Here is a 12,057-nt window from a genome sequence, read left to right on the forward strand (position 1 = left end):
TGCGTTTTTACTATACGCTTATTTGATGTTTGTTTTATTTTTTGGCGAAAGCAATAATAATAGTTTGGTTCGGTGGATGCACTTTTAACACTATATTTCTAGCCAATTTTCCCAATAATAATAACAATTGCGATTTACCTTTTTATTACAAAACAGCTGCCAAGGAAAATTAATCCTCAATAGCTTAATAAAGCTCAACACGTTCACACACGCTAATCACTGACAGACTCATAATGCAAATGTTAAAAAAATCTGCAATTTATAATCTCTAATATCAATCAGACATCCAACAATTCTCGCTATTTTCTCCTTAAGTTAACGGTGTGTTCTGCTTTAAGCGCAGAATATATGCTGTAGATGTCGGTATATACAAGTAATACTTAACACTAGTGTTATCGAACAACAATATTTATCAAATAATCTTACAAATACAGCATTTACTTCCTTTTCAGTAAGATGACCAACATAACGTGTTCGCTTACATTTCAACTGCGATCGTATATTTTCTTACAGTCTAGGTTAATAGCGTTTGAATTTAAAGTTGGCGCTTCCCGATATTCTAGTCGTAGTCGAACACAAAAATTTCAAGGTTATCAAATATGGCGTGATGGCATGTGGGTATTTTAATATTGAATTTTAATGTATCTGTGTGGAAGAAGTGATTAGCTTTCGTAAAATGTAGTCTTTTTTTTACCTTCGACAACAGTGTTTGCGACACAGTGAGTGAAACAGCAACAAATGTGACACCATAGACGATTCAAGGAAGCAACTAGCCTCACATCAGGGTAGTGCGTGAAATGTTCTTCGATATGGCCGTGAAATTATATTTAACTGACGCGAGAGTAGGATGCCGAAACAAAAGAACATTGGTTACTGCTGCATGTAGTAACCTTCTTCGTGCAAAATGTTGAATATTATAACTGAGAAAAACGCATAGCTGATTATGAAGTCATTATTAAACACTTGAAATGAAAGTTTTGAGTTATTTGAATACGTAGTCCCTTATATTTGCCCTCAGCTGTGAAAAAGAAATGCATTTTTCTGTTCTATGTAAATTACCACGTGCAACATTTTGTAGCGGCTCTCATAAAATGAAATAAAACGGTGATACTATTTCGATACCACAATGGAAAATTCAGATAAATTCGGTATTGTAATGGAAAAACCAAAGACAGAGCCTCCTAATAACGATGCCTTAAATTACGATTCAGATTTGTCCCCACATTGTCACACTGTCGTCTCAGAGCTGCTAGATTTAACAAAATGTGATAGGTTAGATGGTTCTGGTGTATGTGATACGCGAACAGATTCTTCAGCAAATTGGTCACCTTCAGAAAGCATTTTGCGTCAGGTTCGTTTCCTTCTTTTGCCGTAGATTTGCTGTTTGCGTAATGAATCCATTTAGAATATGGCAATGACTGATATATTCCTCATTTATTTTTTTCAGGCATTAATGTCATTTGCCACAGCAGAGGAGAAAACTATGCCGTGTTATGAACATGGGAAAGACGACTTAAAAGACACAGATGAAATATTTCATGTGGAGGATCTTAAAATATTTCCCCCTAATTTCTTTAATGATAATATGGTGGCAAAGGCGCATCAGCTTGATTCTCAGCAATTTACATTCTTCCCATCAGAAACCAACCCTCTGCTTCCTGATACACTTTCTGGCGTCACCCAAGTGTGTCCTCTGAACAACAGTACATTTATTGCAGCACCACCTTTTGTGCCATCATCGTCAGTTGCTAGTCTTTCAGACTCAAGTCAGTTATCATTTGTCACTTCAATTGCTCAGCATACTGCTCCAACACCAAATACATCACATTTTTCTGTAACCTCTTCGTCCTTGTCCAACAAATGTGATGGATCTTTGTGTGATATGGCACTGCCATCTGCAAACACCTTTGTACCCAAGCAGGACACATTTCCATCATCAAAAGATGTTACTATGGATGCTGCTTTCTCAGCAGTGCCAAAGACTGAGAACAACCTAACCATTGATGACTCTGTTCCATTACCCTTATTGTCAAATTTGAAATCAAGTTTATCACAAGATATTCCAGAAAATCATCCCAATCCTTCAAATCTTGACAGGGATGTTCTGACAACAGCTTTGTCTTCCTCTGCTGCCTTTGATTCTGTCACCGATGATGAAGACGTACCTAAATTCCTTGATTCTGGAGTATCTGATGTGTGTGAGACTGAAAATGGTATAAAGATTGACATAAAATCAGATGATTCGTCTGATTTTAGCCACAATTCATTGATGCCATTACCAGATGCCAGGCACAAAACTTCTGTCACTCAAAGCACACTGTTGCCTATGTCAAGTAACATAATCTTGAACAAAAATGAGCATTCCACAACATCTGTTGAACAGATTATTTCAATTCCTAACACGGTATGTGGCAGTGAATTGAACATTCCACTTTCAGTTCCTGTCTCCTCTGACACAGTACACATATGTAATTCAGTAATTAGTGGAGAATCTGGACAAGTAACTTCTGTAAGAGATCCTCGCTTAGGACAAACACCATCTTGGCAAAACCATGGAATATCTATGGCAACATTAAGTTCAGCTCGTGACAGAATGCTTACAGAATGCTCAGTGTTTGGACCAAATACAGCAGCCACAAATATTTCTGGCATCAATGTTACAGCTATGATGCAAGCTTCAGGTGCTGTTCAATTGTCAGACACGTCTGCACAGTCACTTGATATTTCTGCACAGTCCTCTCAGTCCTCCGCACCTGATCAAGTTACATCTGTAGTCACCAGTTTCTCAGCTTTGGACTCGTCTTATGCTGTGCAGTCTCCTGCAGAAATTCTATCTCAGCTGTCTAGAGCTGGTGCTTTCCCTGCGATGACAAGTAGTCAGGTGTCGTCTGTGCTGTCAGCTCTGAATTCAGAATTTAATCATGATTCTGAAACTGATACTGGTCCACAAGATGAACTTAGTAATGAACAGGTATGTAGATTAATCGTGTCATGTTATTTTGTACGAAACATAGTTTACTGTTAATCTGTCTGTCTTAACTAAATTGAGGCCTGTACTTATTGTCTTTTTACCATTTTATATAATGATATTAGATGCATACGCAAGAATGGATATTATCATGTGTGAATACGCCCAAAAATGAACTGCCTTGACAATACCATTAGTGCAAAACTTCTGTTCACACACACACACACACACACACACACACACACACACACACACACACACACACACACACAAAACCCCCATCATCTTCATCAACTATATTTGGAAGAAAAGTGGCTATCTGTAGATAGTAGCCATGACAGGGTGTAGACATGATGGTGGAAGAGAGATTAGGAATAGGTCACAAGTGTGAAGCCAATCCAATTACTAGCCTTAGCCAGGTGACAGAGGAAAAGGAATTTGTGTAAGGATTGTGATTTATTTATTTATTCGTCAATAAGCAATTTGTTACGATCGTACCAGACATGACAGAATCATATAGAAATAATAAGTACATATAAAATATTTACAGATTATGATAGGATAGAGCAGGAAGTCATCCATAACCTGCTCAAAGGAACCATCCCAGCATTTGCCTTAGAGACACAGGGAAACCATGGAAAACCCTTGTCAAGATGGCTGAACAGGGAATAAACCCCAGTCTCCCAGTACAAGAAGACGAGTAATCACATTGCTGGGTAAATTATTGGAAGGGGAATGACAAAATACATCATCTACATTGTGAGTGCAACATGCACAATAAGGAAATAACTGAAAAATAAATTTTGAAAATGAAAACACTACCAAGAAAGTGAAAACACGTGAACAAAGTATGTAACACGGCAGAAAATTACAAATGCACAATAAGTCAATTAATGATGTAGGTAAATCATGAAACTGATCTACAATATCCCTCAAAAAATACAACACAAGAGTATTTTATATAGAACTGCTAAAAGGCAGGAAACACAAGCACAAAACATGCCAACGCTATAAACATAAAATTAGGTTAGCACCAGATCTTTTGCTCACTGCCTTTGAAACAGAGGAAACAGAAGACCAAAAGCAGAAACATTGTTTTCAAAGACAAACATAGCACTGATGGTACATCAGTTAACAGAATCAAAACAACCCAACAATGAATCAGGACCTAGTAGTTCTACAGTATGAGCTAACATATTCATTTACATTATAGAAACACTTCTCAACAAGAAATAGTTTTAACTCTGATCTAAAAGCTGTTTCTGTCTCCACCTCTGTGTGTTTGTTGGCAGTGATCACATGTCTTTTGAGTGTGAGATGTTGTAACTTATTGTATATGGAGAGACCCTGAGTTGCAAGTATTATTGTTGCAATAATCAAACTTAGTTAACAGGTCACCATGTGTAGCTCATATCAGCAACACACATTTTTACATGTACAAGGAGGGAACATTAAGCAAACACAACTTTCTAAATAGAAGCTTGCAGTGAGCCCTAGCCAAGCTATGAGACAAGATTTAAAAAGCCCTTTTGTGTAATGTCAAAATTTCATTTAATCAACTATTAATATTACCCCAGAAAACTATTCCATAAGCTACAAATGACTGGAAATAATCAAAATAAGCCATTGTAGAACTGACTGGGGTACAAACTTTAGAAATAATTCTCAGAGCGAAAACATGCAGAACTGAGTTTCTGGGAGAGATTAGTTATGTGGTCTTTCCAGTTCTGTGCATTGAACCCTTTCTAATTAATTTTTGCCTAGCACCAGTTGGTTTTGACTTGTCTTCTCAAATTGTATATAGTTTATGTCATTCACATTTAGGGTCAACCTGTTGGCAATTGAACCATGAATGCAAGGACTTAAGGACTTTATCAGTTATAGTGGTCAGAGATTCCTTAACATCACTTACTATTACATTAGTGCCAACTATCACCCTATTTCTATTCTCCCAATCCTGTCAAAAGTGTTAGAGAAAGTAGTTGCAAATCAGATCAAAAATTTTTTCATAAAAAATGATATTATTGTAAGTAACCAATTTGGATTCAAACAAGGAAAAAACACACTGGATGCAGTAAATGACTTTATTGAGAAGATATGCAAATCATTGGATCAGAGGAGTGAAGTTGCAGGTATCTTCTGCGAACTTTCAAAAGCATTTGACTCGGTGAACCATGACTTGCTTATCTACAATTTAAACAAATATGGGATTAAGGACAAAGCTCTGAAATGGCTAACATCATACTTGCACAACAGAAAGCAAAAGGTAAGTGTCACATCAAAAGCGGTGAATTATTATTCTAAATGGAGTACAGTATCACAAGGTGTGCCTCAAGGCTGCATTTTGGGGCCAATCCTGTTCCTATTATATGTAAATGACTTTCCCATATATATATAAATTCCCCATCAGTGTGGATGACACTTCTGTTTTAATTGAAGATGATGTATAAAAAATTCAGAGCTCCATTCTGAGCACAATGGGTACTCTAGAAAATTAAATGGCTTGAAACTGAACATTGCAAAAACTAATATGGTACATTTCAAAACCAAACATTTGAAATGTGTGTAACTTAAAATACATCATCACAATCATCCTATGGAAGAAGTTAACACAGTCAAATTCCTAGGACTAAATGTGGACAACAACTTAAACTGGAGTACACATATTGAGTTCCTATCAAATAAACTAAGCAGCTTTGCATTTGCAATGCAAATACTCGCACACTCTGCTGACATGAGTAGACAAAAAATAGCACACCATAGTTATTTTTAATCTGTCATTAGGTATGGTATCTTTTTCTGGGGAAATTCAAGTAATGTATCTCGGAAACTGAAAATGCAAAAGAAAATTAAAAGATACATGTGTAGTGCACAACAAACAGAATCTTGTCGCCCATCATTTTGGAACCTGCAAATCCTAACAGTTCCCTCCATATACATTTATGAAATTATAATATTTGTACACAGCAGACAAAAATTATTTGAGGAAAATCATTTTAACCACACATACAACACCAGAAATAAAAGTAATTTTATGTTACCCACACATCGTTTGAAATTATATGCACGAACTCCACAATATATGGGGATGACAATATATAACAAGCTAATGGGCAAAAATATATTTAATATGAGAGTCTAAAAATAAGGCCACTGCAGATTCTGTGGGATAAATGCTACTATTCAGTAGAAGAATTCATAGAGGATAACATGATAATTTGAGCAAGGGGTAATTAATTGTTAGTCTTTTATTGTATGTGTAACAAAATTGTATTATTATTATGATACCATTTGTTAAAATCAGTTGTAATTAATTGTTAGTTTTTTTATTGTATGTGTATTTTTATATTGTATTATTGTTATGGTACCATTTGTTAAAATCAGGTGTTATATGTATACGGTAAAACTTTACCAAAATTTTGACGTGTCTCCTGTACCTGAATCAAATGATTTAGGTTATGTACGTTATGAGACTAGTAAACCACTATTCACGATTTTGCTAACAACATTTTCATGGTAGCAGTGTCTGAGGTGTTATATCATTTTTATAAATGAGGAACAGAAGAGGCCATACCACATTACACTGGGGTACACCTATTTTGACTTTCCTTGCACCAGATACGAACCTGATTTTTATGAATAGCATATTTTGCAAATATGATTGAACCCACTTGTTTCTGTTCATTTTATCACCATTGCATCCAGCTTATCTAAAAGTATATCATGAGTAACCATATTGAAAGCTTTCGAAAGATCTAAATTAATTCTGTCAACACTATTGTTGTGACTCTTCAAGCTTTCTCAGCAGATGTATTGTAAATAGTCTTCACGGAAGACTATTTACAACACTATTGTTGTTATCCAAAATACTAGCTATTTTGTCAATGTTTCTGTACTTGTAACTGTTTGCAGCCCATACTGGTTATTATGCAGTAGGCTGTAGTTATCTATGTACTTGGTGATTCATTGTTTCATTAATCTCTCAATTACTTTAGAGAACGCCGGAAGGAATGAAATGGGCCAGTAATGTTGAACTTTATACCTATTTCCACACTTGAATCAAGGTATCACTTTTGATATTTTTAATCTTTTGTGGAACACATGTCCAGTGATTGATAAATTAACAATGTGAGCCAAGGACTAAAGTTGCAATTTGTGAATCGATACAGATTTTAAGTGACACTGGAACATCATCTACACCAGTTGACTTTTGCATTTGAGGCTTTTAATCACCTGCAACACTTCATCCTTTTTCGTTCGAACTAACCTCATGATCTCCCCCCCCCCCCCCCCCCCCCCCATGAACCATGGACCTTACCGTTGGTGGGGAGGCTTGCATGCCTCAACAATACAGACAGCAGTACCGTAGGTACAACCACAACGGAGGGGTATCTGTTGAGAGGCCAGACAAACGTGTGGTTCCTGAAGAGGGGCAGCAGCCTTTTCAGTAGTTGCAGGGGCAACAGTCTGGATGATTGAATGATCTGGCTCTGTAACACAAACCAAAACGGCCTTGCTGTTGTGGTACTGAGAATGGCTGAAATCAAGGGGAAACTACAGCCGTAATTTTTCCCGAGGGCATGCAGCTTGACTGTATGATTAAATGATGATGGCGTCCTCTTGGGTAAAATATTCCGGAGGGGGTAAAATATTCCGGAGGTAAAATAGTCCCCCATTCGGATCTCCGGGCGGGGACTACTCAAGAGGACGTCATTATCAAGATAAAGAAAACAGGCGTTCTACGGATCGGAGCGTGGAATGTCAGATCCCTTAATCGGGCAGATAGGTTAGAAAATTTAAAAAGGGAAAGGGATAGGTTAAAGTTAGATATAGTGGGAATTAGTGAAGTTTGGTGGCAGGAGGAACAAGACTTTTGGTCAGGTGATTACAGGGCTATAAATACAAAATCAAATAGGGGTAATGCAGGAGTATGTTTAATAATGAATAAAAAAACAGGACTGCGGGTAAGCTACTACAAACAGCATAGTGAATGCATTATTGTGGCCAAGATAGACACGAAGCCCACGCCTACTACAGTAGTACAAGTTTATGTGCTAACTAGCTCTGCAGATCATGAAGAAATTGATGAAATGTATGATGAGATAAAAGAAATTATTCAGGTAGTGAAGGGAGACGAAAATTTAATAGTCATGGGTGTCTGGAATTAGACAGTAGGAAAAGGAAGAGAAGGAAACATAGTAGGTGAATACGGATTACGGCTAAGAAATGAAAGAGGAAGCCACCTGGTAGAATTTTGCACAGAGCATAACTTAATCATAGCTAACACTTGATTCAAGAATCATGAAAGAACATGGAAGAACCCTGGAGATACTAAAAGGTTTCAGATAGATTATATAATGTTAAGACAGAGATTTAGGACCCAGATTTTAAATTGTAAGACATTTCCAGGGGCAGATGTGGACTCTGACCACAATCTGTTGGTTATGAACTGTAGATTAAAACTGAAGAAACTGCAAAAAGGTCGGAATTTAAGGAGATGGGGCCTGGATAAACTGAAAGAACCAGAGGGTGTACAGAGTTTCAGGGAGAGCATAAGGGAACAATTGACGGAATGGGGGAAAGAAATACAGTAGAAGAAGAATGGGTAGCTTTGAGGTATGAAATAGTGAAGGCAGCAGAGGATCAAGTAGGTAAAAAGATGAGATCTAGTAGAAATCCTTGGGTAACAGAAGATATACTGCATTTAATTGATGAAAGGAGAAAATATAAAAATGCAGTAAGTGAAGCAGGCAAAAAGGAATACAAACGTCTCAAAAATGAGACCGACAGGAAGTGCAAAATGGCTAAGCATTGATGGCTAGAGGACAAACACAAGGATGTAGAGGCTTATCTCCTGAGGGATAAGATAGATACTGCCTACAGGAAAATTAAAGAGACCTTTGGGGAAAAGAGAGCCACTTGTATGAATATCAAGAGCGTTTATGGGAACCCAGTTCTAAGCAAAGAAGGGAAAGCAGAAAGGTGGAAGGAGTATGTAGAGGGTCTACACTGGTGCAATGTTCTTGAGGACAATATTATGGAAATGGAAGAGGAGGTACATGAAGATGAAATGGGAGATATGATACTGCGTGAAGAGTTTGACAGAGCACTGAAAGACCTGAGTCGAAACAAGGCCCCGGGAGTAGACAACATTCCATTAGAACTACTGACAGGCTTGGGAGAGCCAGGCCTAACAAAACTCTGCCATTTGGTGAGCAAGATGTATGAGACAGGTGATATTCTCACAGATTTCAAGAATAATATAACAATGCCAATCCCAAAGAAAGCAGGTGTTGACAGATGTGAAAATTACCGAACTATCAGTTTAATAAGTCACAGCTGCAAAATACTAACGCGAATTCCTTACAGACGAATGGAAAAACTGGTAGAAGCTGACTCGGGGAAGATCAGTTGGATTCCGTAGAAATGTTGGAACACTTGAGGCAATACTGACCCTACGACTTATCTTAGAAGAAAGATGAAGGAAAGGCAAACCTGTGCTTTTAGCATTTGTAGACTTAGAGAAAGCTTTTGACAATGTTGATTGGAATACTCTCTTTCAAATTCTGAAGGTAGTAGGGGTAAAATACAGGGGTGAAAGGCTATTTACAATTTGTACAGAAAGCAGATGGCAGTTATAAGAGTCGAGGGGTATGAAAGGGAAGCAGAGGTTGGGAAGGGAGTGAGACAGGGTTGCAGCCTATCCCCAATGTCATTTAATCTGTATATTGAGCAAGCAATAAAGGAAACAAAAGAAAAGTTCAGAGTAGGTGTTGAAATCCATGGAAAAGAAATAAAAACTTTGAGGTTCGCTGATGACATTCTAATTCTGTCAGAGACAGCAAAGGAGTTGGAAGAGCAGCTGAACTGAATGGACAGTGTCTTGAAAGGAGGGTATAAGATGAACATCAAGCAAAAGCAAAACAAGGGTAATGGAATGTAGTCGAATTAAGTCTGGTGATGCTGACGGAATTAGATTATGAAATGAGACACTTAAAGTAGTAAAGGAGTTTTGCTATTTGGGGAGCAAAATAACTGATGATGGTCGAAGTAGAGAGGATATAAAATGTAGACTGGCAATGGCAAGGAAAGCGTTTCTGAAGAAGAAAAATTCGTTAACATCGAGTATAGATTTAAATGTCAGGAAGTCATTTCTGAAAGTATTTGTATGGAGTGTAGCCATGTATGGAAGTGAAACGTGGACGATAAATAGTTTAGACAAGAAGAGTATAGAAGCTTTCAAAATGTGGTGCTACAGAAGAATGTTGAAGATTAGATGGGTAGATCACATAACTAATGATGAGGTATTGAATAGAATTGGGGAGAAGAGGAGTTTGTGGCACAACTTGACTAGAAGAAGGGATCGGTTGGGAGGACATGTTCTGAGGCATCAAGGGATCACCAATTTAGTACTGGAGGGCAGCGTGGAGGGTAAAAATCATAGAGAGAGACCAAGAGATGAATACACTAAGCAGATTCAGAAGGATGTAGGCTGCAGTAGGTACTGGGAGATGAAGAAGCTTGCACGGGATAGAGTAGCATGGAGAGCTGCATCAAACCAGTCTCAGGACTGAAGACCATAACAACAACAACAACAACAACAACCTCATGATGCATGGTGGTGTGCAAAACCTGAGTTTATCCTGAGTGGTCAATTGAGGCCATGTTTTGGAAAGCATTTATAAAGTAATCATCTGTGAAGTTTGACAGGTCCTTTTTTACCACTATTGATATCCTTAGCATTTGTAGGAGTAATTTCCTGTTCTTCATGTATCTTCCCTGTTACACTTTTTATAATATTCTGCTTAGATTTTAATAATTTCCTGCTCATTTTGTATGTTACCTGTTTCACTTTTTACAATATCCTGCACAGATTTAGATTTGTTGCTTGACATTCTTATTATGTGTCATTCCTAAGCAGCCTTGCCTTTGTAGTTACCTGTCAATATATTTTCCTTTAAGTCCTTACATATTCTATAAACTAGGGACCTGTGGGTCTTTTTGTTTGAGAACTGAGCATTTTCAAAGTCCAGCCAGAAATCTTAATGCCTGACACAATCCAGGAAATAGATATAGTGATCTGACATGAATGGACTCTGGTCGGAGAGTATCAGGTGATCATAGTAGGTGGAACAGAAAACAGCCTGGCTAAAGGTAGAAATTACAGATTGACGGAGGTTCTGAGTCACAGATAAGCACAACAAAAAGTTTCTCAAAATTATAGCTTTCATCAGCCTTTAAGGCAACCATGACACATACACACACACACACACACACACACACACACACACACACACACATACGTGCAAACGCAACTCACACACACGACTGCAGTCTCAGGCAACTGAAACCACACTCATAATATTGTTACATTCCATCCAGCATTGTCCATTGTTTAATTACAGCATTAGGGGTGACCTGGATGAAATAGGAATAGCAACTTCCCACACAAGTGTGAGTTTTGTAGAGATCCTATGGTGCTATGAACATCCATAGGTTAAGACGACTGTGAGCCATGTGAACACAGAGTTTATTTATTTATTCGTGTTCCGTTGATCCAGTAGACAAAAGAATTTCATAGATATGGAGTGAGTCAAGTTTAACAAAGTAAAAAGATATCAAAAAAATTAAAAGTTGAGATATATCAGTATTATGAAAAGGATAAATTGTTACTCACCACATAGTGGAGAGTGTGAGTTATAGACAGGCACAACAAAAAGACTGCTAAACAAGTTAGCTTTTGACCAAAAGGCCTTCTGAAATAGACAACGTATGTGCACACAGTCAAACACAATTCACACACACGACCACTGCCTCTGGGTGCTGAGGCCAGCTAGAGACAGTGGCCGTGTGAGTGTGTGTGTGAATTGTATTTGCATGAATGTTCATGTTTATGTTGTCTAATTCAGAAGAAGCTCTTGTGGCTGGAAGCTGACTTGTTCAGTAGTCTTCCCGCCCCCACCCCCACCCCCCCCCACCCCCCACCCCACGACTCGGCATCTCCACTATATGTTGAGAAGCAATCTTATCATTTTCATAATATTGTCATTATTCCGTCCTGGATTTTCCATTGTTTAAAAATTGAGATA

General features: G+C 37.8%; 1 protein-coding gene across 1 annotated transcript in view; it reads left to right on the forward strand.

The window, feature by feature from the left end:
- The first annotated feature begins 538 nt into the window (after positions 1 to 538).
- LOC126279023 (uncharacterized) overlaps positions 539 to 12,057 on the forward strand; it is a 118,010-nt gene continuing 106,491 nt past the window's right edge. The window contains exons 1-2 of the mRNA XM_049979413.1: positions 539 to 1,351; positions 1,448 to 2,971. Coding sequence (XP_049835370.1) covers positions 1,127 to 1,351; positions 1,448 to 2,971 — 1,749 coding nt within the window. The 5' untranslated portion in view covers positions 539 to 1,126. The remainder of the gene's footprint in view (positions 1,352 to 1,447; positions 2,972 to 12,057) is intronic.

This window comes from Schistocerca gregaria, chromosome 6 (genome assembly GCF_023897955.1).
Source record: "Schistocerca gregaria isolate iqSchGreg1 chromosome 6, iqSchGreg1.2, whole genome shotgun sequence".
In the NCBI taxonomy this organism is placed as follows: domain Eukaryota; kingdom Metazoa; phylum Arthropoda; class Insecta; order Orthoptera; family Acrididae; genus Schistocerca; species Schistocerca gregaria.